This window comes from Cydia pomonella, chromosome 9 (assembly GCF_033807575.1).
Source record: "Cydia pomonella isolate Wapato2018A chromosome 9, ilCydPomo1, whole genome shotgun sequence".
Classification (NCBI taxonomy): domain Eukaryota; kingdom Metazoa; phylum Arthropoda; class Insecta; order Lepidoptera; family Tortricidae; genus Cydia; species Cydia pomonella.
Window position 1 is genome coordinate 13,647,653 of NC_084711.1, and position 27,594 is coordinate 13,675,246.

Below are 27,594 nucleotides of genomic sequence, written 5' to 3' on the forward strand. Positions count from 1 at the left end.
TTTTACACTAGACATCCCTTGATTTAAACTTACCCAACATATGAAAATTCCTCAAGTCGACTTTTTCCAAACACGCAAGCAGGATCTTCACGAGACTTTCCAGTCTGCTGCTGTCAAAATCATCATAGGATTCCAGTAGAACGACGCATCGCAGCAACACCTTGATTATGTGTATGTGCAACTGTGTGATTTCTATATTGTCTTGCGCAGTCTGTTGGGGGAACAGTCTGTCGCGGCTCAGCAGGGCGATTATAGATGTATCCTTGCCCAGGAAGCAGGATTTTATCCAGGAATGCGCACCAGCTAAAAGAAAACAGTCTTTTAGCTTGAAACAAACCTACTGATTATGATTTATATTGATATGTGGGCAAAACTGAAGTTTTCCTTGAGTGTTCATACAACTATAACAACTAAGTAACTGGTGACCGAAGAGCTGGCGGCTTCCTCGCACAACGTATCAGTATTGCGATACAACGAGGAAATGCCGCCAGCATCCTTGGTACAATGCCTCAAGGGCCTATTTTAGATATAAGCTAATTATAGTAATCATCTGTATATATCCATTATGTATATTGTTATTGACAATAAATAGGTTTTTAGTAAAGCATAGATTTCTTCAATACAACATACTAAAAATCATTTATTCACATTACAATAATAAAAAACACATGTATAAATAAAATCATAATATAACCATCCTACATAATGTTAAAAAACCGGCCAAGTGCGAGTCGGACTCGCGCACCGAGGGTTCCGTACAAACCTGTAAGTATATATGTATTATTATATGATGTAAATAAAATTGTACGGTTTTCGCAAGTTTTCCTTTATCTGTGCTATAAGACGTTGCTTCGTACCAAATTTCAAGATTCTGAGTTCACGGAAAGTACCCTGTAGGTTTTGATTTCCTTGCGAGTGTCGAAAATTTGCGGCATAAACGGCTGTATTTTTTGATTGCGTTGGCTTAGAAGTTTGATTTTTTCACAGCTCCAAGGGACAGTATACCTGAGTATTTGATATAAATTCCAGCTTGATACCTCCACGCGTTTCTGAGAAAAAGGGTCTTGACAGACAGACAAACAAACAGACAGCCGGAAGGACGGACGGACAACAAAGTGATCCTATAAGGGTTCCGTTTTTTTCTTTCAAGGTACGGAACCCTAAAAATTACGAAATTTTTAAAATAGTAGTTAAGAAAAAAAACACAATTAAACAGGATAAAATTAACTTACACTTAGCCTAAAATACTCTCCCCCCCCCCTGCATCGTACTGGTTCACAGAACCCTATAATGCCTGCAGCATTGCCCGCTGAACTGTTATGGAGACCTGTTGCACCAAGTACGCCCCAGAGCAAGGATCACCAGCTCAGTACAATATCCATGTCTTGCGCGCGCTCCACGTAGGGAGTTAATAAGTTTTTATTTGTAAAAAAAATATTTATGATTAATATTTGTTACACATTACGATTTTAAAAATACTACCAGTAGCTTATAAATATCTTGATTATTTTGTTACTAACCACGCTATGGAACGTACATGTGTTCAGAAAATAAATTGAATTGAATTGAATACCTTCGCTAGGCAAATTGTCCATGTACGCAACTATAAAGTGCAGTAGAGCGATCAAAAGTGCCGTATCGCGGGGTGAGGCTGGCGGCGCGCATAGAAACCGACGCATGTGTTGCCAGGGCAGGGCGCCGAAGTCTGCGCATTCTGGAGACCATTTCGCCAAGTGAGTGTAACTGTGAGACAAAGATCGGGATGTTTACTGATGTTTGAATGTGAGATATTTGGATATTTGTACTCACGCAAAATGGTTAGAGGTGAAATGAGATAAAAGATAAAAATACGTTTATTGTACAAAAAAGGACAGAAAAAGGATACAGCAGTTGTTTTTAGGAATTGGTGCATAACTAGGTTGACAACAGAGTTTCCAGGAGTCCCCGCACTAGGCTAGGTCTGTATCGCGGGAGACCAGATGTACATTTAAATGTCATGCAAGTCAACAAAAAACTAAAATATATTTTTTATAGTAAGAGATTCAGGTTTATACCTATATTGATACATGCAATTTTCAGCACTAAAACTATTTATTTCAGTTATATACTAATATTTTAGTCTAGTTAATTTTATGTGGTTAATAAAGTTTACGTTAATATTAAAAAATTCTTAGGAGTAATGTTTCAGGTCTCGCTATAATCAAGTGACAACAACTAGTTAAAAGTACACTTTTTTTAGACCGGGTCTACTAAGCGGAAACCATGGAAGAGGTGGATTTGGGGAAATACTAAATTTAAAAAAATCAAACCAAATAAAATAACATTGAGGTACACCAAAGAGATTTAAAACAAAATATAGAATTATAACACTTTAAACTTTCGCGTTGTGTACACATATTTGTGACTTTCTATAGAGAAGGGTCCTTATGCACATGGAGCATAAGGTTCTTTTAGACATGGAACGCCACATTTAATGAATGAACGGGTAAAAAATAGGCAACGTCGGATTAAAGATAAAAATAATGAAATTAAATAAAAAAAATAAAAATCATTTATTGCAGACTCTGTCGTGAATTATGTCACGTTAAACCCGATTCATTTGAAAAGCACGCAATTATAGATTGGTATACGAAATCTTAATTCAACCATTACAGTCAACGAGTAGAAATTATTATAAGATACAAGAGCACCACCAGCGGGGACATACCGAGGTGCGCTTTGTTGCTTGCTGCTTAGAAGTAAGTTTTAAAATATGTAAAGACATGTAGCATACCTTTCTAAAATGTTCAGCGCTTCACTAACTTGCTTATGCGACGTGGCATTTTCCAGCGCTAGCAGCGCTTTAGTGGCCTCGTGCACCGACGACGCAGTTCGCAAAAGCGTGAGATCATCTGCAGTGGGGCGGAGGGCTAGAGGCGCGGGGGGCGGTGGGGCGCCCTTTAGGACGCGCGAGGGGCTCTCCCAGGCGCACCACCAGCGGATACGGACGGAGGCGCGCCAGTCGTCGTCGGAGAGCAGCCATTCTAGAATAGGTGATTAAATGGAATGGTAGGCACGAATCACGTCAAACGGCTAAAGTATAGGCAAATATTACAAAAAGAATTTGAACCTTCTATATAAATAGTAGTTATATTTTATATTTAAATGGCAGTGCTAGAGATCGCGAGCAGTCGTAAATAATTACATTAACTTTAGTAACCACGCTCCGATCGAGTCCAGTCGTTTGAGTCATTTGTTAGGCTGTTTAATTTTCTTCAGGCATTTTAAAGAGTAGGTACTACAGCAAAATCATATTGAAGTGTTATGATTTTAGTAGCATACGCATTAATATTTTGGAAACTGATAAATAAGAATGTGTAACGTTGTTTTCTATATTTAAAACATAGCTTCTTTTACTTACCTACAATAGAATGTTCAGCGTTAGGACTCATACTCCAGTAACTATTTACATTAAATGGCATTATTGTCCGGTCTACAACACTTAATGGCAATGCTGGTACTTGAAATCGATTAGCATCCAATTCCTGAAGGGCGAACCCTGACCATGCTATAAGAGCTAGTACTTGGGCTGACATCAGCACTGCCGAATCGTTGGCAGGGAATACCAATATTACTGGAAAAAATTAAGACTTTATAGCGAACGAACGTGGTTCACACTGGAAAAGCAAATGTGTTGTTCTAAAGTTACCACATTTTATTACATCGGCAAATCGGCTTTTAATCCAATACAATAGATATTTTAGATACTTGGAATGGAAGCAAACAGAATTTCTCATTCGTTAGTGTATGGATTCAATCTCAGTCATGCGACCAATGAGATTAAACCTATCATAAAAGGTGATTTATTTAAGCCCTCAAATGCCGGAACGCGGATTTGTATGAGAAAACTATTAGATAAAAATATTTTCGTCACACGGGAAGTAAATCCAAGTTAACCATTACATCAGTTGTCATGTATTTGTATTAAGTATTTGCCCACCAACATTTTTGGTCATTTAATAACGACGGCTACTCATAATAACCCTGTTTGCAATAAGCCTATTCCTGTCAATCGGCAATGACCGAGTCCAAATAACTTCCCCCACCCAACCGCGATTTTAAGTTTTGTACAAACCCGCCCGCGTTTGTTCCGTTAAAGCTGGTTGGGCTAACGCTTTTGAGCGGTAGTGTACACGACCAAGTCACGTGGTTTTGTTTATATAAAAAAAAAAGTAGTGATCTACTTAGCTAGGGTACGCAGAAATAAAATCATACCTCTTATCAAAAGTGAGGGTAGGTCATGTATCTTAGCCAAAACATGCCGGCTAGCAAAACATACGCTGTTGAGTATTGATACGCAACTGATTGCGCACTCTGGAAAGGCCAAGTAGTCGTCTACCATCAGAGACATTCTGAAAAAATATGGTAGGTACAATTCATCCGGTATTTCTACGAATGTGTCGAACGCTTTTAAGCTAAATTAAGCTCAGCTCGGTTAAGCCCTAGTGGCATATCGCAGTGGCGTGGCATCATGCGTGGGTGATCTAACTTCCTGCTCCTACTCTCTGCTGCTGCTGGCAAGCTCAAAGTCGTATCCTTTCATTTTATGAGCATTTCATTGTGAATTTGGCAGCCTCTATAGTAAGGCCTAATTCATAGGGTTTCTGTGCCCTTATTAAATGGCTTGTGTGTAGCACCTAATACAATACAATACTATTTATTGTCCACCCCAGTACAATCACAACCTACAAGATACAATCACAATCTTAAAAGTAGCGGTAGGTAACTAGGGAATTTACCACAAAAAAAACCGAAACCGGTTAAAACCGGTTTCGGTTTTTAGAATCAACAATTCTTAAATTCATCGCCATGGAATAAAGAAAAGATTGCTTCACGTGTAAAAACGAATGCTAGTATAGTACGAGGGTTGCTACTTATATATCCGGAAACAAAAAAACAAACGTACACGGCTTTATTGTTTTTCAAGATTCCCCTTGATGATCTATGCACTTCGCATTGCACATGCATTCGTGTGAACCAATTTTTGAAGCACTTCTACCACTCCGCCTGAGGTACCTCCATAACGTGTTGTTTGAATGCGTCGACAGCATCTTCAGCGGTCGAAAATCGTTGACCGCGTAATTTATTTTTTATATTGGGAAATAAATAAAAATCATTGGGTGCCAAGTCAGGGCTGTATGGCGGATGACCCGTTAATTCCACATTTTGACCTTCCAAAAATAGAGTTGTTTCGCGTGACGTATGACAGCTGGCATTGTCATGATGAAGAATGATTTTTCGTCGCTGGTTAGTTTTACGAATTTGTTCAAATACTTCCGGTAAGCAAATGGTCGTGTACCAATCTGAATTAACCGTTTTACGGTTTTCTAGTGGCACTGTAGCTACATGGCAATTAATACCGAAGAAGCAGGCCACCATTTGTTTCAATGTACTTTTTGCACGAGTAACTTTCGTAGGGTCCGGCTCATTTTGAAACACCCATACCGTTGATTGTTGCTTCGTTTCGGGATCGCATGCAGATCCAGGAGTCGTCACCTGTATAGATGTTATAAACGGCCTTTGAGTCACCACGGTTATATTTTTTTAACATTTTATTGCACCATTCAACGCGAGCATCTTTTTGCTCCTTAGTTAAGTTGTGCGGTATCCAACGCGAACAAATTATCATGTAATATGCTATTAATACTAGTCATAGAAATACCCAGAGTCGACTCTATCTCGCGGTACGTAACATGTCGGTCGTCCATTATAAGTTTTCGCACAGCCTCAATATTTTGTGGTACAACGACCGATTTCGGGCGACCTGCCTTAACTTCGTCCGTAAGCATACTACGTCCACGATTGAACTCACTAAACCAGTGATACACAGTAGTTTTAGATGGAGCTTCATCCCCAAAAGTTGAAGTTAGTTGATCTATGCACTGTTGTTGCGTTAAACCACGCCGAAAATCATAATAAATCATAGCACGAATATTTTCACGAGTGAGTTCCATTCTTGCAGCGAGATGACATTTAAAACCCGTCAAAAACAAAACACTAGCGTTAATAAGAAAGAAAAAATATACCGGCCAGTACTTAAACAAGTTCAAATTTTACCATGGAGGTCAAATATACTATTTAAGAAGATTGTAATCCCGGTTTCCGGATATATAAATAGCAGCCCTCGTATATACACGATTATATCACGAAATTAAAGACAGAATATCTGACTATTTTATTGTATTGTATGGGAATTGTCAAACGACTTAATGTTATTTGTAACTAGGAATAGGAACAAACCAATTATATAAAATTATTTTTTTGGTTTGTTGATCAAACTATCACAACACAACATTATTTGATTTTTATGTCGATTCAACCGGTTTAGGACCGATTTACACACTTATAATGAATAAAACATGCAACTTAGTTAATAATAAAAAAAAACCGTATAAAACCGAAACCGGTTTTTCAAATTCTAAAAACCCGGTTTTGGGTTAACGTCAAAAAACCGGTTTTAACCGGTTTTTTCGGTTTCGGTTAAAACCGGTTTGCATTCCCTATAGGTAACACAATCGGCGGTCTTATCTCTAAAGCCGGCCATACTGATATTACTGATAGCACCAGCTAGCAGGGTCGCCATGTGACTTAACTAAGTATAACAACGATGAGCTGTATCCCATCGCAGAGCAGAAACGCGTCATGAGCACCCTGCTGTTACATTAACACTGATAGTTGGTTTGTGAAGTAAAGTCTGTAAAGTCTACTGTCTTGATAGATCACATGCTGGCGGGGTCGCCATGTGACTTATTTAAGTATAGCAACGATGTGATCTATCGCATCGCAGCGCAGGTACGCTTCATGCGCGCCCTGCTGTCGCATTAACACTGATAGTGGCTTTGTGAAGTGAAGGCTCTAAAGTCTACTGTATTGACAGATCACATACTGGCCGGGTCACCATATGACTTACCTAAGTATAGCAACAATGAGTTGTATCCCATCGCAGCGCAGAAACGCGTCATGAGCGCCTTGCTGTCGCATTAACACTGATAGTTGCTGAAGCGAGCTTCTTCGCAATGAAGGCTCTAAAGACGGCCGTCCTGATGGTCGTGTCACGTATTCTTTGCCGTTCTCGTCTAGTACTATGTCTTGCTTCAATACGTCGAGGATTTGTGAGAGGCCAGTCTGGAGTTTGATGTAGGAAACATTTTATCTTATAATTTTATACATACACTTAGCGAAACACTGATTTAAACTTTCACTTAAATTTTAAAATTAATTAATTAAGTTTACCTCCGACGCTTCGAGGACAGCGTTGTCCCCGTGGTCCCGGAGAAGACCGGCTAAAGTTGACATAAACATATTCTAGTTACGCGGCTTCTAGTATGAGTAATTCGATAAACTCGAGCGGCTAGAAGAAGTTGATGTCAATTTTAGCCGGTAATAATTGACTTAGCGAGTTGAAAAAAGAATATCAATAACGTAGTCCTATCCTAACCTAACTTAATTCTCAATAATTGTCGTTAAAGGGTTGATTCTACTTGTGATCATTCCAATATAAAATCATACAATTTTTACGTTTCATAAATTCCTTCTTAAGTTTGACTTTAATTATACTCTTTGACAAAGACCTAGAAACAAAATCAACAATATCAAAAAAATTAATGAGTAATATTATTATTAATTATGATTACCTGGTGAGTCTTTGATGGAGAGCTAGAGTAATCAACATTGAAACTCTGCGGCTTAATTCTTCTCAGCGCATTCAGTAATACGTCATTGCGTAGGGACTCTCTAGGAGGTAAATATCTCTGGTCACCTGAAACAATTCAATGTAATTTAGTAACGTCAAGTTTAGTGTACTAAAGTTTAAGTTAAAGATTTTGATACTTATTTGTTAAGAAACAAAAAGTCTTACAAAACAGATAAGTATATGAAAATGAAAATGAAAAATGATTTATTTAGGTATCAAAATTGCAGCTTATTACACAGTAGAAAAGTATTACATTTTTAGAAGCATTCTATTGTTGTTGGAAAGCCTAGGAATAGTGTCCTGAGCCCTAAACTAGGTAAACCTGTCTTATAGGGATCAGGGAACCACCTCTATTTTTAGAAATGCAGCAAAGGTTAGTTGGTACACAAATCTAAAAATTGGATAATCATTTTGCTTAATTACGTATATACGTATACAATATCAGTAATGTGTGTGTGTGTGTGTGTGTGTGTGTGTGTGCTTGTGTGATGAACTTTTCATTATATATTATTAATTTATCATACATATACCTACTGCTGGTTGTTGGTCAACAATAGCCCTTACGTATATAAGACTATGAGTGGTTGCAATATTTTGATTAGATCGCTTTTTATTGATAAGACCAACTGTTACAAGATTATTTTACCTTTAGTACGAAGAAGAAGAAAAACTTATTTAAATGCTTATCTTACAGAATCAATCTAGCCAATCACCTTACAATTTCAAGGAGTTTTTCAGTGTTAGCGTAGTTTAGGGTCAGAGTCCAATTACGGATATTTTTTATCAAGCAGTGTTTATTATCATTTTGAATGTATAAATATTCGTTGACTTTGTTATAAAGGAAGGGTGCAAGGAAGTCAAGTTGACGACGATAAAAAACTGTATTGTGCGCAACTGAGTCGAACACTTTATGTTTTCTACGTCCACCTAGGCGACGTGCGCTTTGATTAGAGACGTATTTGTGTTGTCTTAGACAAAGTAACATCTTTCTATGCCTATACCTATAGTTTCCTATATGTAAACAAATATTAATAAAAACTTGCTACTATAAGAATAAATGACATGCATATGTATGTGTGACAGAACTATGTGATGAGATCTTAATTTAGCTATTTAGGTATTTTTATTTTAATGAAAAATAAACTAATTTCTTAAGCAACCTTATATGTCTACGTGAAATGAACGACGGATGACGTGTTGAATTTTAAAATTATACATATACCGTAACTAGACCATAACAAGAAATAAAAATTTCAAAAATCAAATCATGTTTTTTGGGAATGATATGGCCTGGGTGCTAGCATAGGATAACCCTTTATGCCACTTCTCATATGTAGAACACTAGAGACTGATAAAATCAATGCTGGCACCATCTTTGCAAGCCATTGACAGTTGCCAGCCCGATTGAACCTTAGGTTGTACCCAATAAGGTTTACTATTATAACGCACCTAGCAGCCGGAAGAGTTTGTGCGCGGCCTCCATTCGCACGGCCACGTATTGTACGAACAACAATCGCACAAGAGCCATCGTCTTCTCTAACAACTTGACTATCACTAGCGACTTGCATATTGAACCTTAAGTCTAACTAACAAGGTTTATAACGCACCTAGCAGCCGGCAGAGTTGGTGCGCAGCTTCCATCCGCACGGCCACGCATTGCACGAACAGCAACCGCACGAGACCCATCATGTTCTCTGTCGCACTCACACCCATGCATTCGGATATTTCTGGTTCTAGAGACTTGCATATTGCTTGCCCTGTGAAAATGAAATTGAAATAGAGATTTAAGTTTCATTTTTTCTAATTTATGTTATTATTATTCCACGCACTGCCAAGCCGTATTTCGAGCAAGTCTAAATAACTCTTCCTATCCTATATCCAATATCGATTTAGAACAAGGCTTCAATTTGTTTAAAATGCCAAGTAGGATATTTTACGGATAATTTTATATTTACGTACGATACCTGAAGCAAAGACCTGAAATTAATGTAAAAATATAAATGCTTCTACAAATTCACAATTAAATTTATAATATTTTTTGCTAATTCCACGAAAACTGATTTGAGGAAACTGCTAGTAATAAAAAGTGAATGTAAACAAAGTTTCATAGTATAATGATATTGTACCAATTTCGGTGTCATGTGCCGCATAGACATGCAATAATGGTAGTATGGGTAATAGACTCGCCAAAAGCCGCCACCAACAACTCTCACTCAAAACCATACGGCCGCGAAGTAAGTACAGCATAATGTCAATAGCGCTTGTTTCAACCTGTTAAGAAAATTATTATTTAAGTTATAAACTGAAATAGAAGTTATAAGCTGAAATAGATGTCATATGCGAAAGGAAAAGTGACCACACCCTACAGTGCCCTAGTGCCCAGGGCTAGAATTGAACCAGCGTCCTCTGCATTTGCCGCAGATGCCTAAAAGCGATCAGCCACCTGGGTCATGGCGGCATGGGTCAGGGACCCATCCACCCCGCCTCAGAAAAAACCTTTTTAACTGGCTTTATCGTTTAGCCCCAACGATTTACTTTCCCTTTGAATTGATTACCCGTTCATTTTGCTTAGCTCTAGAAAGGGATGTCCCTTACAGAGCTACCGCTACAAATGAAAGGGTATCCTAACCTAAACCAAAAAAATTATGACACCTGTGCTGTCAACGCGCAAACACCCAGTCCTTCACTTTAAACATAAATTAGCAATATTGATTCTATTTTAATGAAAAGAATGTTGAAAATGGCATAAGGGTTATAAGGGATTATACCCCTTCAAGAGGTTAGCGCTTAAGAACAGGTATACATTCGAAAAGAGAACTGCTTACCCATACTATGAAGCGCTTTAAAAGCAGAATGGGCTTTTAGAGAGCAACGGCTTTGGTAAGCAAATACCTTACGAAATACTCTTCCAAAATTCTCAAAAGGGATACCAGACCGGACCCTAGGTCGAATTTTTGGGCATGATCACTTTTTCTTTCGTATATGGCATCTATTTCAGTTTATAATTTATATGTTGAAATAACACGATTTTTTTTTCTAATAGGCAGCTAAAATACTTAAAATAGACGTTGCTTTAATTACACTTTGACCTCTTCCATCAATAACTCTTTACTAAACAGATAAAAAATAAAATGACAAAAATATCTAAACAAAACTTGCCTCTTTTATGTTAGAAGACATCCCATGACAACAAATCTCAGTCAGAATACTAACATCACCAAGTAATGTCAAGCACTTCTCATTGTCAATCTGATTTATATCTTCATCCACCAACACAGACTTCACCATATCTGCCAGTTGATTGTAAAACTTTATAGCAACCCAATTCACATTATGTGCCATCAGACTTAGGGCTATACTTCGAGCTAAAGTCCAATCTTCATTGCTCAAGTCCATATATCTAGCCTTTCTCAATAGTATATCAGCTACTTCGTCCAAATAATTCTCATTTAAGTGTATTTCTATGACCGGTAAAGATTTTTTTATGATCTTCAGAACTTGCTTGCTGCTGCGACATGAGTTTTTGTTCTTCATAAATTTAACTGCCGCGTCCATCGCTTCTATGAGCCTGGATAACTCTTGATATTTTGTTTTAAACTCGTTACTCGTAGATATTTTAGTACTCTGCAAGTACAGAAAAATGATAATGAAATGATAATATACCTAACTTGAGCAAACAGACCTCACTAAACCATGCCAAGTTCTGTTTTTTTCTGACAGTCGTCCCAGCGTGTGAACGCAACGCGGTTGCGAACCTCGCTCCCAGAGTCCAGAGAGTGGTCTCTGGACTAGCGTGGGCTAATTACCAAATTCTAAGTCATATCTCATCTCTTGATAATCTACAACTACATAACTTACTTGTAACACCTCACAAACATCCTCGCTTAGACTCGGATAGAACAACTCCAGCGCTGGGTCGAGCTGCGCAGCCTGCAAGGCGACCATTAGCGAGGAAGGCGGTAGGGCGGAGCGTCGCGCCCAGCGCAACAACTTCTCAGCACACTTTACTAGGCGAAACCATGCTACTCGATGATGGCTCAGTTCTGGGTAGTTCGTGTATGATTTTCTGGAATAAATTAATATAAAATAGAACGATTTATTTTCAGACAAAAAGTGTGTATAATTTTAGACGTTTGTCAATTTAATAATCTGGTGGTATAAAAATACAGTTAAAAATGATCCCTATTGACAGCCGAAAAAGTGGAACCTTTTGTTTACCGAAACTGTTACTATCATCAAACAAGCTGTGAATGCAGAGTGAAAAAGGTATGATCATTTTCAAGTCCAATATATTTTATCGTGAACACAATAATAGACATAAGCAACCAGCACTCATAAAATGCTTGCTCTTTTATCATCTACCTAGTCACCAGTCACTATCACACTTACATACTTGTTAGACAGTCACGGCCACGATGGCAAGCGATAAAAGCGCGATCATCATAGACCTACGGGTCCTAAACACTAGCTATACTAGATCGAAAAGTTAATTAGTTAGTTAAGTTATAGTTAGTTAGTTATACCTAGTTATAGAATATCACATCTTTTTAACTCACTTGTATTTCGTCAACAGGTCCCCAAGCAGTCTCATAACCATACAACTTTTGTGCGCTATGTCTCTGTGCGTTTTAGATGTATGGTCGGCAATCCAGAAACTTTCCTTTACACATTCTAGCAGAAGCTGAATAAGGGACTCCACTAGGCTAAGGCATGTGTTTAACGTTTTCTGAAAAACAAATCATTATAATATTACATGCTATATACCTAACAGTTATAAAAGTTTACGCCAGCAAGGAGTGAAAGGACTATACCTTAGCTGTTAAATGATAATGTAAATTTAAAGAACAGAACAATGCTAAAAAACCGATACCCACCACCAATACTGTACTGTACCAATAGTGAAGCGTAACCAAGTAATACATATTTTTCGGCTTGTAGAACTCGCCAGCATGTCCAAGTGCCACCAATTATAGTAGCGGTAATGTTTTAAAAAAAAAGCGCCATCTCGTTTAGCTCTCAAATTCGAAGCACTATATTGTCTTGGACTTTACACTCTTACTCAATCAAGTTTGACCTACATACGGTATTACAATTATTGAAGTTTGGCACTTCATGGTTAATTCTTACCACATCTAAAACTTCGCTTTTATCCTCCGGATCAACCAGCACAACACTTCTAGCCATAATAGTAAGCACCGTGTGTGTAGTTTCCAAAGCATATAAGGGAGCGGGCCACTGTCTCAAAGCTGCTAGTGTGTCATCCTGCAATTCAGGGGAACTGTTGCCAGCTAGCTCTTGGAGTTCTGCATTCATGCCGTCATCTGTTTCTTTGGAGTCTATTATCTGTGGAACAGAAAATGTGTTAAACTCGGTCTGTTATGTTGACAGTGAAAAATGTAAACAAAATAAACCATATCTTTTACGGTGGAGGCACACAGATATTGCAACAGACTTAAACTTAGCTGTAGCCAAACTAGTCGGATACATAGATGACGGAAGGAATTATTGAGAGTAGCCTACTCTCCTACTCTAAGTAGGATGGGTTATACATATAATAATTTCAAAGTTTAAACTAAAACGACAAGGAAAATACTAAGTCATATAGTCATGTCGATGTTCAAAAGATCGTTTTTTTTTTAATACTACGTCGTTGGCAAACAAGCATACGGCCCGCCTGATGGTAAGCAGTCCCCGTAGCCTATGTTGCCGACGTTGCCGACCCTAACACGCACCCTCAGCCTCATTGAGCTCTGGGAACCTTACTCACCGGCAGGAATACAACACTATGAGTAGGGTCTAGTGTTATTTAGCTGCGGTTGTCTGTAAGGTTGGGCTGGCAAATCTGACAGCTAAATTAGATAACGTACATCCCTGTTTGACAATTCTGTTACGAAAAAACATACAACTGAGACAATATTTTGTAACACTTTAATATATTTTTTTATCTATGTTAAAACAATCATTTTTTTTACCTTGTACGCATCATTAACCAAATCAACAGAAGACAATTCGAAGACCCTCTTATTCAGAGTTTGGGTAATGCTAAGCAAAACCAATAACACCTCATTCAGACGTCCGCCCTGCCCGGTGTTTGCCATCGATAGGAGGTTCTAGAAAGCAAAAATAATGTTTAACCTCTTGTATTCGAACGTGGATTCGTGCAGTAGGTCTTGAATTATAATTAGATTAAATTAAAGTTCAGTATCTGTTTTTATGGTGATCAAATTTCACATACAACTTGTTATTTATATTTTACCGTACACAATATTTTTAACTAAGCCCCCGACAAATGTAAAGTGCTAATGTACAGTAAGTTTAGTTTTTTTAAACTCATGATAAATTAAAAGGGAGACACCAAAATGACCATTGGTCGACCTTATTTCAATGCAACAAGGTTTACAATATAGTCACAATTGATGACATTGCTACGGCACGGCATGGCAGTTTGTTACGGTAGATGTCGCTAGAAGCCCCACTATAGCTGCCTTCTCACTGAGGAGATGAGAGGAGACGTGGATTATAACCAATGCTATTCATCTCTTCTCTTTTCCATCTCCATTTCCGTGGAGAGGCAGCACAGAGCCGCATCGCACGCAGCGGACGCATCGCATGCAATGGATTATAGTATTCTTTGTATAGAAAGTCACAAAAGTGATCCGTTTCGTGCGATGCGTCCGATATGAGCGATGCGGCCCTGTGGACGTCTACCTTTAGGCATGCATAACTATGAAGGATATAGTTGAAACACTTGGTAGAGAGGTAAGCCGGGGTTTCAGAACCACGAGTTTGAGTCTCGGCTAGCAGTAACAGAAATATATCTCCTTTATTTTTTATAATATATGTACCTGTACAATTGATGGTCGATTCAGAAATATTTCAGCTGGAAAATCCCTAAGGAACACGTCACAGATGAAGCGACAGCAACGCCGTGTAGATTTCAGCAGCTTCAATGCATCTTCTACCAGCATCACAGTTTTGGAGTCAGATGACGTCAGCGATACCCAAGGAAAAAGGAGTAACCTGATGCCATTGTGATCCTTGGACCTGAAACAATGTAATTATTTATTTAGCATTTGATTCAAGGATCAAGGCTCATATTAACCACTGGTCTAAGCCTAGTGGGTAGTGACCCTGCCTATAAATCCGATGGTCCCGGGTTCAAATCCTGGTAAGGGCATTTATTTTTGTGATGAGCACGGATATTTATTCCTGAGTCATGGGTGTTTTCTATGTATTTATATATTATGTATATGGTTGTCCAAGTACATACAACACAAGCCTTATGTGTGGATCAATTTGTGTAATAATGTCCTATAATATTTATTTAATATTACAAATAAATTCCTTAAACTACGCGACAGAAAGTGTGATTCCGATGAATAGTGTAGAGTCTGATTGGGCAGTTTGCTCTGGAATCAGCCAGAAGTTGACGCACTCAATAGTTCCCTACAGCGGTTGCGGCATGCACCGCAAAAGAAAAAGTTGAAATGTAGTGGCGCGTACGAAGCAAGGTTCTGGTGGTAGTGGTGGAGTTTTTATGAGGATAAGATAAGTTAAGATGGTCATAGCTACCCAACAGCATTCCACAAAAAGGTCTACTTTGTCGGGGATGTGGCGCATTTGGCAGCTACCTTAATAACCTGGAGAAATCTGTATTATGCGAGTATACTATTGAATTTAAAGCTAAATTAACAAAGCATTATCTTGCCAAATATAGGCTTATTAGCTTTATCAGAAGTTCAAAAAAACATACCCAACACTATTCTGGAATGCCCCCCAAAAAGAAAGGAAAATAATACTTACACATTGACAGGATCTTCATTAGATATGGAACCATCTCTTGATGACTGGTAATCATTCCTCAAGCCTGTCAAATAATCCTGGTTTGAATCTCTATCACTGTCTGAACTGGAAAAAATGTTAGTAGTTTAATATTCAACACAGTTAGCTGACTAATTTTAAACAATATAAGTTATAACAGTGATCAACTAAGAATGTTGCTATATATTAACACACTGCTTCATGGAGCCCAATCGATAAGCTAAATCAGAAGTCAGTACACTTTTCACAAAAAGAGCCAATCCTATTAGAAATTGTTTTCAGACATCTAAGAACACTTAAATGTTCATTGTTGGATGGCTTGAAGAGCCTCAATTGTACCTTTTATTTTCATTAGAGAAATAATGTATATATGTACTCATTAATAGATATAGATTGTGTTATTCACGAAGACGCGGGCCTTGACTCGTATTGTCATGTTATTTAAGCTTAGATTTGACAAATCTGCATATCATTCTGGATGACATGGAATATAAGACCACAAAAAATGTTTCTTGGATAGAAATGTTGTAGAATCTCTTTTGTTGTCAGTTCTCAAGCAAATTCGCAGGCTTGCCTGCACTTTAGTAATTGCTTACCTAGTAACAGAAGGTATAGTTAAGCGCGGCACATCCACATTGCTCCCCTCTTCTACTATATTAAGGAACTGGATACTTTCTATCAGCTCTCGGTAGGTGTCATGAGCATCTTCGTCTATTTTGTGTTTTAGGGCATCCAATTTAGATAGAAGTCTCTTAACTCCATATTCCTTGATTATATAATTACCCGCTTTTGTCTATAAATTAAGGAAAAAATTAACATACATTAATTTCATAATAACATCAGAAACTTTTATCATTTATTTCTAATGACTAAAGGATAGGACAGGGGCCACCAATTCGTTTCTTCAGGGGTCAGGTTTTTAAAATAAATGTCTAATGTGATTCTTTTCTACTTGAGTTAATTAAATAAGCAAAAGTAATAGTGTAATGTAGAGACGTCTGATATTTGGTGCCCCTGGGATAGGACATGAATAGGGATCAGATGCTCAAGTGCAAATGACATAAGGAACAGGACTAATTGAGCAGAAATTAGTGTTACTTTTTTATGCACTCAATTATTTTTTCTTATGAAGTTTCGACATAATTGATATTACCAATGGTGATAACTTTCATACATAAAAAATCTTATTGGATATACCAGGAGCCCAGTAGTTAATGGATAACCTTCTAACCACCGACAGGGCACCTTAGGCTGGTCCAGATAATGAACTTATATGTCTGTAAAAGTTTCATGGTTTTCTAGATAATCGAACTTTTCTGTGTTTTAGCACCTTACTGCACTTTAATCACCATCTAGGCCATATCTGTGATGTAAACCCATGTGTTATACAAAAAGTCTGTCACTCTGTTCTCTACTAGTAAATTTTTTATTCAGTACAAACAATCAATTTAGTTGAATTTTTTAAAGAAAACTTGGATTGAAAAAAATTGTAGATGTACTTATTATACATCATAAGAAGAGAATCTCCACAGAGAGCAAGCATACGCGCGAGGCAATTTACTCATGCACAAAACGGCCAGACATACCTGTAGACATGCCTCGGCCGAGGCACATCTACACTGGCTGCTTTGTGCGCAAGGAAACTGCCTTACGCATATACTCGCTCAGTGTGAACCCAACTATTGACATATACTCCATTATTCCTATTCCTTTCCTTATATGTCATTAGCATTTTAGCACTTGACCGGCCGATCCAGACATAAACAAAATAAGGTGCAACTATGTAATTTTAACTACTATCTAAGATAGTTACCATTAATGTACTTAGTAATAATTGTAGTGCTTCTCGTTGGAGTGTAGGTTTTTGGACATGGAACCATGCCAGCAAAGCCTCCAAAAGTTCACGAGTACCAGATAATTCATCCTCAATCTCCCAACCCAAACGCAGTTTAGCGGTCAATAACTGCAGTGAACGTTCACGTATTTCCCTTATAGGATGACCTAAAAGAGATTTTAACAAATATATACGGAAAATTATAATGTACGGAACTTTACGTTCACTTGGCAAACTATAAGTTTTCTTACCTAATTTTTTAATATAATTCGATAAATATTCAGCGGATGTCATGATGAACTCTGAACATGGAGCGTAATAAGTACCGAGCGTAATTCTAATTAAAAAAATGCTATAACTTCCAATAGAGAAGCTAAATTACTATATTGTTTACACATTTTTGAAAATATAACGAAAAGTCCATGACAGCTTTTGTAATGTACAGCTGACAGCTTTTGTAATGTACAGCTAATATCCAGCCGGTCGACCCAATAATCTACATTTACTAATTGAAATCGTGTATAGATTGAGCTTCTTTATACGTGTCTCAAATATGTTGGCTGTGTTACCAGATGCCACGCTTTGGCACGTTTTCTACGTTTTTTGATGGTCCAATCATAGATATTTACCCTTAATGAAGTATTATTTTGTTATTATTTTAGGCTTAGATTCATATTTTTCAATGATCTTAAAAGGTTATAAAATGAAATCAAATAATTAACTCATTTTTCGTGATATTTACAATAATTCGCTTTTAATATTGATTACCTTGGAAAACTAAAACATGACGATTCATATTTTATCGTCAGTTCGTCACTTCAATTCATAAATCAAAATAATTCGATAAAATTCCAGCGGTCACATTATTAGGGTTACGTAGTCAATTAAATCATAACCCTTTGCAATTTGGCAATGGGATTGATTGAAATAAACAATCACGCCAACAAAGTGGTAGGCGAAAACTAAAAAAAAAAATTTAGAATTAGAATAAAAATAATTATTTTAATTAGTTTTGATTACAAAGACGATAAAAGAAAAACAAAGAAGTAGACACAGTAAGGTGCGTGTCACGTGAAGTGAATCGTAGTAGCAAACATGATCGGTTAAGCCGTTTTTGAGTTATTGCAAAAAGTCTTCCCTTCTTAGTTCAAACAAAGCCATACCGCGAAGGTACTCCATTTTGCTGACTGTACATGATAATTACTAATAGCCTCCATTCAAGGCATTCTACTGTGATGGATGTGCAGGCGCGGATACAAGGGGGGGGCCACAGGGGCAATGGCCCCCCCCCTAAAACCCTGGCTCTCACATTACTAAATTGAGTAACATTTTTTTTTACCTTATTTCCTGTGCAAAAATATATGATTTTCTCAAAATGCCCCCCCCCCCCCCCCCTAAGCCAAATCTTGTATCCGCGCCTGTGGATGTGTAACTACGGAACTTTACACTGAGCAATTCAGCATGTCCCGACATGCTCTTGGCCGGTTTTTAAGATGCGATGTTCCCGGTTTTCTTATTTCGCCTAAAGGCAACATTGCGGTTATAATGACAGTGACAGTTCAATGTGGTTGACATTATGACATTGTCTTGTGGTGGTTCTTTACTTTTATATGTTGAATTTTCATGAGTCTCGAGATTTATATATGCGGTAGGTTAAATTACATTTGTTAGAATCGTATAATTCTATTCTCGTAATTGTTTGTGATAAGTGTACAATAAAAGATGTTTTCTTCGAAAGCACTTTGCATATAAAACCGACAACTGCCTAAGAAAAGTTGTTGATATTTTTAATTTTCCATATTGATTACCGATTATTATATTTCTACGTATTTTTATTCTAATTGTCTTGATACATACTTTGTGTCTAATAATGAAAGCACATTATTTGTGAATTACAGATGGCTGACATAAAAGCATTGTTGAAGGAAGCAAGGAAACTAATTGATGATAACAATTACAAAGATGCACAAGAATGTTGCAAAAATATTCTGAGAAAGGATAAACAAAACTATATTGCACTAGTGCTCCTTGGGAAATCGCTACAAGATGCTGATCAAGCACCCCTGGCATATCAGAAGGCTATTGCAAGCAAACCAGATCATCCATTAGCTTGGCATGGCCTTGCCAACTATTATGAACGAAAAGATGATGAATCCTCAAAGACAAAACTGATTACTGTCTATGATGAAATATTAAAATTGCAAATTGAAGAAGACAAAGCCTTCGAAATAATTACCAAACTTGGGCAACTCGGCTGCCATCTAAAAAGCAAAGAAGCTATCACTACCCTTCTCCACTATAAAGACAAAGTTAGTGAAGCGAAATTATTAGCTGCAGTAGAAAATCAACTATTAGAACTTCTTAAGAGTGGTATTTCTTGTAAAGAAGATGACATACAGTCAACTTTAAACCTATTAGATCAGTATTACATAAAAGATCCCAGCAGTTCTCTAGAGCTACTTTATGCCAAAGTAATACTTCAAAAAAGCGACTATGCAAAAGCAGTAGATGAAATTATAGGCCTTCAATTCTTTACACAAAATGTTGTGTTACGGGAATTCACTTGCAAACACATATGCAACAGATATGTTAAAGATAACTCATTCAATAACATACCAATAGAGAGTCTTGTAGACAAAATAACAGATGGAATTGAAAATTCCAAGTACCCTGGCTTGCTAAAGTGTATGATTTTTTTTGACAAATCAGAATATTTGGAAGCTTATAAGCAGTGTGTTCCATTGATAAACTACCACCAAGCAGATATTACAGAAGCAACATTTATTATAAAATGTGCCATGATGCTAAAGAAATGGTCAGTTGTACAAAAATTAGCTACAAATTTCCTCCCTAAAGCTAAAGAACCAAGTTTTATCTTGGATTTGAAAAGATTCTTGTTTTTATCCCTTGCCAAACAAAGGAAATGGAAACAAGCCATTTCTACAGCATCAGAAATACCCCTTGATACTTTGAGTGTTAAAGAGCAAGCCATTCTCACAGAATGTTACATTGAAACTAATGAAAATGCAGAACACATAATGGACCTGCTTCAGTCGAGTGAATACTACCTTCAGCTCCAAGCTTTATTTTTACTGAAACAGCAAAAATATGCTGAAACTGTATCACTTCTTCAAGACATTAATGATGAACCTTTGTGTTTGTTCTACTTGGGCAAGGCTCTCTGGAAACTGAAGGACTATGAAAAGAGCCAAATCAGTTTACTAAAAGCAGCAAGACTTAACCCACACCATCCAGACACATTTCTGTATTTAGGTCATTTCTACCATGATTACAAGAAGGATTTAGAAAAATCAAGAAAATGTTATGAGAAAGCCCACAGTTTGGAAAGTACAAATCCCAAAATAACTAGAAAACTGAGTGAAGTTTACACAAAATTGGAACTAAAAGAGGCTGATTTTGAACTCCTGATTGCTGCAGAGAAGAACACACAGGAGTCTTGGTTGAATTTCAGATTGGGGCTACACTATATGAGTAAAAGATTGTGGGAAAATGCTGTTGTACAGTTTAGAAATGTTATCAAAAGTGATCAGAGCAATATTGCTGCTTTTGAATGTTTAGCTGATGCATATTTTTCTCGGGGCTCATACACATCAGCATTAAGAGCTTATAATAAAGTAATGACAGCCAATCCTAGCAGGAGCTCACACTGTCTGACTAAAATAGGAAACATACACTCCCTCTTAACACAGTATGAAGAAGCAATTGCTACATACGAAAAAGTTTTGAAAATTGATGCTAATTCTATGTTAGCTTTAAAAGGCATAGCAGAAACATGGATGAGGATTGCCAAGAAAAAAGTAATGGCTAAAGTATATGGCAGTGCTAGAGATTGTGCTCAACAAGCCATAAATTACCTTATCAAAGCATTACAGAAACAAAAGCAATTTATCTGTCTTTGGAAGCTTTTAGCAGATACTTTGATATTTGTCACCACTCTGCCAAATAAATATGCCTATGTGTATATGACAGATTTACTTGTGCAATCTGATGAGAATATCCAGACATATCAGAAGCTAGACATCTTCCCTAAAGCGATTGCATGTTACTCTCTTGTTGCTAAAAATAATCAACTATCTGCTTCTTATGAGCTAGCATCAACTTACTTTGCATTCTATCAAGAATCTCGGAAATTGGTTAATTGCCACATAGCTTATAAGCTGACACTTCAATGCATAAAGGAAAAACCATCCCATTGGAGAAATTGGAATTTGCTCGGGAAAATATGTCTATTTATAAAGAAATTTGATCTTGCACAGCATTGTTTCATCAAAGCTTTACTTGTAACTCGGAAATGGTCTGTTGCCAAAATTTGGTGTAATTTGGGAACTTTGTACTTAAAGTTAAATCATCACAAGTTGGCTAACTACTGTTTTTGGCGTGGACAGTCGACTCTGCCTTCTTATCCTCTGAGTTGGATAGGACAGGCACTGATTGCAGAAGTCATTAGGGAAGAGGAAGCTATGGACCTCTTCAGACATGCTTCTCGACTTGGATACCACCCTGAAAGTGCACTTGGCTATGCTGATTGGGTGTGCCGCACATTAAAAAAGAGTAGTAACTACAAAGAAAACTCAGAGTTAAAGTATATTATAGATGGTCTCCATGCAATTCCTTATGCTATAGATCTTGTCGAGTGGTACTCTACTTTTGAACCTAATAATGCTTGTGCCTACACGATTATCGGAATCCTCCAAGAACGCTTTGGACTTATCAGGGCGGCATTTAAATCATATGAAAAAGCATTGCAGTATGCAGATGATGAAAACAGAAATATTACCTTCCTGAATATGGGGAGAATATTGATGAGAATGGAGAGATATGATGAAGCAGTGAAAGTATATAAAGCAATAACTGAAGCCAGCTTGGATTCTACATGTGGCTTAGCTCTTGCCCTGTATAAGAAAGGCCTTTATGAAGAATCATATGCAGCTTATGATGCGGCTCTGCATTGGTTGAGCAATAAAGATGATGACAAAGCAGATATTCTTGTTGCAATGGCAGGCATTGTCTATATGTACAAAGGAGCAGATGATGCAAAAACTTTACTTTTCCATAGCATCCAAATATCTCAAAAGAAGCCCACACCATACAGCTTATTTGCAATTTGTTCATTAGGACTTATCCATTCTGATCAAAGTCTGTCTAAGCTTGCTGTAAGTGAGATGCAAAAATATGAAATGGATAGTAACTTTGGATTTGATATTGGGTTTCTGAAGTCTTATGTTCTCTTATGTGATGAAAACATTAATGGAGCTATAAAATTGCTTAGTGATTCTCTTCATGATCATCCAAGCAATGCCCTGTTGTGGTTTTGCATGGCCCAGTACTGTATGAGAGAATCCAGTAAGAGATCAAAGGTGGCCAGCGATTGTGCGCAGAGAGCATTGTGCTTAGCCCATTATGGAGACTGCAAATGTAATCCAGCTGAAATCATTTCTGCTGCCAGCATTGCCGAGCATTTTGCGGGCAACCAAGCCAAGGCCCTGTTGCTGGCTAAAGAAGGCTTACACATATATCCTAATCAGGCAGAGATCTGGGCTGCTCTCTTGTTTTCTCTCTTGTCACACAAAAAATGGACGGAAAGGAAGGACTGGTTATTAGCTGCTGCAGGGCATATGCGAAGACATTTAGAAATCTCGCGCTCTTTAAGTAGATGGGTTAATCTTGTAGAGAAAAAACTCAGTAGGTAAACAATAAGAAATTTAAGTATTTTTACTATTTTTAATATGATATGTATTTGCAATTTTATGCTTTTACAATATATCTAAACATATAAATAGAATTTTCAGCCTTAATTAGATTAGGAAAAAACTTTAAATACGATTCTGTATATTTAATGTACTCTTGCTTTTTTTAAATAAATATTATTGCCTTCATGATATAAATATGTACTAACTTAATGCATTTCTTTATACTAAAGTGTGGTCTGTATGTAAAGATAAGTTTTTAATATTGGTTATAACTTATAATCAAATATAAAACGCAATGAATTCAGCACAAAATACTGTTTTATTAAATGAAAAATTAGTTAGAATTTTTGATTTTTGCCATTTCATCTGAAATTCTTCTATATACTGCGAGAAACTTGTCGCCATTGTTTCTTGTCACCTTTTGACCTTCTTCGGTGCTTTCATAAAGCTTTTCCACAATTGGATCACTTTTCTGAAAGAAACAGTTATTTTAATAGTAATATTTTTCATCTATAAAGATACTCGTATCTTAGGTTGGGTTTTAAACTTTTAATCGCCGTAGTGCATATAATATCCAGCTCAGTTCGCCAGTCTGATAAATAAGACAAACCTCCCTAACGACCGCGACACAAGCACGCTCGGTTAAAAATTCTTAAGCAGTTAAAATAAGTAGTTATGACAACATGTGTGGAAAGACTAATGTGTAAAGCAGAGTAAAGCATTGTAGCCATAAGTTTGACAGCTCAATTAGATGGTGTTTTGTATGCCATAAGAAGGCCAAAGGTCCCTTTTTCTTGAGATTGGCGCAATATGAAGAATAAGTAATAGTACTACACTACCATACAGAAAGGAAACTTCGTACAACACAGAAGCTTGACAGCAATTCTTTCTAATCTATGGAACTATCCCTTACAATACAATATTATACAAATAACTTGATAAGGCATCCTTAGGGCAAGCGATGTTTGCTGACCATGGTCATATTCATATATCTATGCCTAGTGTGGTAGTCAGCATAAATGTAACACTGTTATGAATTTGTATTTGTAAGTATCAGGCACCGTAATGTACTCACCAATTCTTCATCAGATATTTTCTCAAATAAAGGATGATCTTCAAAATGACTCACCATCCATTCATGCAAATCTTTTACATCTGTGATAGTATATACAATACCCTGTAAGAAACAAAAAAGGTTTATTTGATATACCTACTTACATTTATGAATCTTACTCATGTTGTCCCAGCATTTTTTGCCATGACTCATGGGAGCCTGGGGTCCGCTTGGCAACTAATCCCCAGAATTGGCGTAGGCACTAGTTTTTACGAAAGCGACTGCCATTTGACCTTGCAAGCCAGAGAGTAAACTAGGTCTTATTGGGATTAGTCTAGTTTCCTTCACCGAAAAGCAACTGGTAAATATCAAATGATATTTCGTAGGTAAGTTCCGAAAAACTCGTTGGTACGAGCCAGGGTGTAAACCCCCAACCTCCAGATTGCAAGTTGCACACTCTTACTGCTAAGCCACTTACACTTATTATTTAATCGAAAACAAAATAGTTATTTCAGGCATTGGATTACAAAAGGAGTTTAATTTCTGAAAACATATGGTGTTTATCAATGATGGTAAATAATTAGTTACTAAGGATGTCTTACTTGCTCTGCTAGAATATAAGCATACTCTGATAACAACCATTTGTTAATTATTCTCCATTTATGTTTTGCTTTCTTGAAATGGGGATCTGGATATAAGAAGAACATCTTTTTAAGCTGAAACATTAATAAATAGTTATATTTACATAAAATATCAATTACAGAGAAAAGGTGCCTTATTAATTATTACATATGCCTTACAAACCTGGCCCTTGTGAAAGAAATTAGGCAAATATTTCATTGCATTTGTTCTTAAAACTGCCACATTTTGGTATTGGTCTGGATGCTGTATCCTTAGAGCTTTAATTCTGTCATTGACATAATCTGACACCTTCACTCTTATTTCTAATCCCAGCATGAGGTTGTCAGAAAACATAGGAGACAAAGTCACTGTAAAGAGAATGTTTGTATGAATTCCCCTAAAGGGAAAGTTGGGAGCATTAGTATAACTGTTGTCTACTCTGAAAGTACATCTGAATGTCTGTCAAGTTAGACCAGTTTGACAGCACTGGCTTCCCTCGAATGCGGTTGACCCAGGAGCATTAGTATAATCAAAGAGAATTTGAAACAGAGGTGAATTGTTAAAGAAAATTATGTAGCCGCAGTAAATTTACTGCCATCTTTCGACACATTATTAAAACTTTTAAAATGCCATTTGACTTTGATCCTTATTCATTCACTGATATGTGTTAAATTTGCCGCCATACCCTTGGTCTATTAGATAGCGCCACTTTTTGATATTTAACAAATTTAAATATCAAAAAGAGAATATAGAGATAATAGAGAATATTTGTTTGGTAATTGATATGAATAATATTCATAAAAATATTATTTTTGCATTCGCACTTACATTATATACATACCTAACAAGCCTCCATATCCACAACCAACATCTAGGAATTCAACCCGTTTTTCATTGTTTTCAAGTGTTGGATACAAGGTAGACCAGTCATAATCATCTGGGTGAGCAGGGCTAAAACAAAATGATACTGTGTAGTGAATTCTTGAAAATCAGTTAGTTACAGAAAGATTATCATAATGATTGTGTACCAAATTTTGACTTACTATTCAAAACAGTGGTCAGCAATGGGGTTAGAATGTGCACGTTGCCTATAGTATTTCTTCTGAGGCAATGCCATTTCCTTTAATGGTACATATAATACCACTTAAGTTTATTAATAGTTACAACATACAAATATGTTATATGAATCTTATTCCCTTAGGAAATTCACAATATTTACATTGTTTACGTACTCCGTAGTCGGTTCATGTGTGAGGTGTGAATGACAAATGTTCTTGTCAAATTGACATTTAAGTGCGTTCAGATTCGGGCTATACCGCGAAAATCGAAGTGCGTCATTTGCGGCCATTTTTCTCTATCACTCTGAATACGTTTTAGTGAGAGTAAAAGAGAAAGATCCACCATACCGTACACTGGATAAGAAATAAAGAACGAAGAAATAAATCATTTTATTGATATGGAGGTATTATAATCGGTACAGTATACTGTTTTAGTGAAAATGATCCAAAAATATTTTAATATATTTAAAAGTAGCTTGACTAGGTATTCGGTATTAGAAACGCTATATATTAGATCTGGCAAATTTGTTGGATTTGACGTTTCTGAGATTTCTGACATCCTATGGTCGCTGAAGTGAGATTCAGATTTTTATTGAATTATGTATTAGTATAAAAAATTCAGTGATTTTAAAGACGATATTGTTATAATGTAGCTATCAAGTAATTGTGAGCACCAGTTATAGTTTCTACCATAGGTAAGTGCTTCATTCTATACAATTTTCCGGACATATAATAACTATTTACAAAAAGAAAACCATTATTTTTAAATGTATCTTACTATGATTGAAGTAATATATCGTTTAGTTTTATAATGAAGCTGCATTTATGTTTACAGAACACTATTTATGTTTACAGTTACTTAACCTTTAACGAAAAAACAATTTCCGTTAAAATATTTTTCTGGCATGGGTAGACAAATTTGAAATCAGCCCTATGAAATATAGTGGCAATATATTCCGCATAAGGTACACCATTTTGATAGATGGATGCATTATATGCTCTTTGGATGGGTGTATTAAAGGCCATGAATCATAATATAATGTCATAACTTATGAATCTACTCTGCACCCAATACTGGTGTTGTGAAGCAACCTCAAAGATATTAAGTGTAAGAAATTTATAAATCAACAAATTTATTTAAATATACTGCAGTCTTATGGCAAAATATTTGCTGCTAAACATCAAATCTCTTTCATTTATTTCTTGTGTAACAATTTATTACTCACAGAATTTTTATATTCCTTTGTGTAGCAAATTAATTATTTCAACTCGTAGTAGTGTGTCAGCAGTGTTGTAATATAGCAGCAGTGATTCATGTTATATTTATTAGGACTAATTTAATAGTAAAATATTGATAAAGTATACATATTTCACACTCATACACTATACACACATACTCATACATATTTCTAAAGCAAAATATTACATGCTACTTTTTCTAAGTTTATACTAAAATATTAATAATGTAAAATATTTTTATATTTATTTACTTCAGTATTTAAACATTGTGAGTAATATCTGTTCAAGATCTGGGAATCAAGACATTGGTAAAGATTATGATTCATCACTATAAAATAACATGAGGTTTATTTTAAAATTGAGTTTATAAAAATACATAAAAAATACTTTTCTTTTTTTTAGCCTTTGCGGTAATAAATATGAACAAATCTTATTGACACTTAAGTTGAATCTTATCTAATATGTTTTTGTGAATATAACAGACAATAAAACAGACCTGTTCAAAAGCATATTTACTCTTACAT

At 36.4% G+C, this 27,594-nt stretch overlaps 3 protein-coding genes across 4 annotated transcripts in view; 1 reads left to right on the forward strand and 2 right to left on the reverse strand.

Annotated features, from left to right (window-relative positions):
• Positions 1-17,874, reverse strand: part of LOC133520923 (rotatin-like) — a 55,145-nt gene extending 37,271 nt beyond the window's left edge. The window contains exons 1-19 of one of the 2 annotated variants that reach the window (XM_061855609.1): positions 17,639-17,874; positions 17,367-17,554; positions 16,150-16,346; positions 15,536-15,640; positions 14,578-14,776; positions 13,705-13,842; positions 12,860-13,075; positions 12,289-12,458; positions 11,591-11,798; positions 10,892-11,356; positions 9,859-10,003; positions 9,340-9,489; positions 7,674-7,798; positions 6,950-7,164; positions 4,255-4,391; positions 3,401-3,613; positions 2,774-3,023; positions 1,574-1,743; positions 34-303 (exon numbers count right to left, since the gene is read on the reverse strand). In XM_061855609.1, coding sequence (XP_061711593.1) covers positions 34-303; positions 1,574-1,743; positions 2,774-3,023; positions 3,401-3,613; positions 4,255-4,391; positions 6,950-7,164; positions 7,674-7,798; positions 9,340-9,489; positions 9,859-10,003; positions 10,892-11,356; positions 11,591-11,798; positions 12,289-12,458; positions 12,860-13,075; positions 13,705-13,842; positions 14,578-14,776; positions 15,536-15,640; positions 16,150-16,346; positions 17,367-17,554; positions 17,639-17,681 — 3,604 coding nt within the window. In that variant the 5' untranslated portion in view covers positions 17,682-17,874. The remainder of the gene's footprint in view (positions 1-33; positions 304-1,573; positions 1,744-2,773; positions 3,024-3,400; positions 3,614-4,254; positions 4,392-6,949; positions 7,165-7,673; positions 7,799-9,339; positions 9,490-9,858; positions 10,004-10,891; positions 11,357-11,590; positions 11,799-12,288; positions 12,459-12,859; positions 13,076-13,704; positions 13,843-14,577; positions 14,777-15,535; positions 15,641-16,149; positions 16,347-17,366; positions 17,555-17,638) is intronic. The other variant, XM_061855610.1, reaches the window with a different exon arrangement.
• Positions 17,875-18,833: 959 nt separating this feature from the next.
• On the forward strand, positions 18,834-23,410 carry LOC133520925 (superkiller complex protein 3). Its single transcript, XM_061855618.1, has 2 exons — positions 18,834-19,035; positions 19,286-23,410. The coding sequence occupies exon 2, from the start codon at positions 19,286-19,288 to the stop codon at positions 23,096-23,098; it is 3,813 nt and encodes a 1,270-aa protein (XP_061711602.1). The 5' UTR covers positions 18,834-19,035; the 3' UTR covers positions 23,099-23,410.
• LOC133520934 (tRNA (guanine-N(7)-)-methyltransferase) lies at positions 23,399-26,049 on the reverse strand. The gene is made up of 6 exons (XM_061855642.1): positions 25,817-26,049; positions 25,615-25,724; positions 24,957-25,141; positions 24,755-24,868; positions 24,174-24,275; positions 23,399-23,570 (listed from the first exon to the last, which is right to left on the reverse strand). The coding sequence occupies exons 1-6, from the start codon at positions 25,888-25,890 to the stop codon at positions 23,433-23,435; spliced, it is 723 nt and encodes a 240-aa protein (XP_061711626.1). The 5' UTR covers positions 25,891-26,049; the 3' UTR covers positions 23,399-23,432.
• Positions 26,050-27,594: the final 1,545 nt, after the last annotated feature.

Bases quoted from the DNA above. Each gene is read 5' to 3' on its own strand.
- LOC133520925 (XM_061855618.1), top strand. From the start codon at position 19,286: ATGGCTGACATAAAAGCATTGTTGAAGGAAGCAAGGAAACTAATTGAT.
- LOC133520934 (XM_061855642.1), bottom strand. From the start codon at position 25,890: ATGGCATTGCCTCAGAAGAAATACTATAGGCAACGTGCACATTCTAAC. The intron at 25,142-25,614 runs GTATGTATATAA...TTCTCTTTACAG, and splicing joins TGGATATGGAGGCTTGTTAG to TGACTTTGTCTCCTATGTTT. The intron at 24,276-24,754 runs GTAAGACATCCT...TGTTTCTTACAG, and splicing joins CTTATATTCTAGCAGAGCAA to GGTATTGTATATACTATCAC.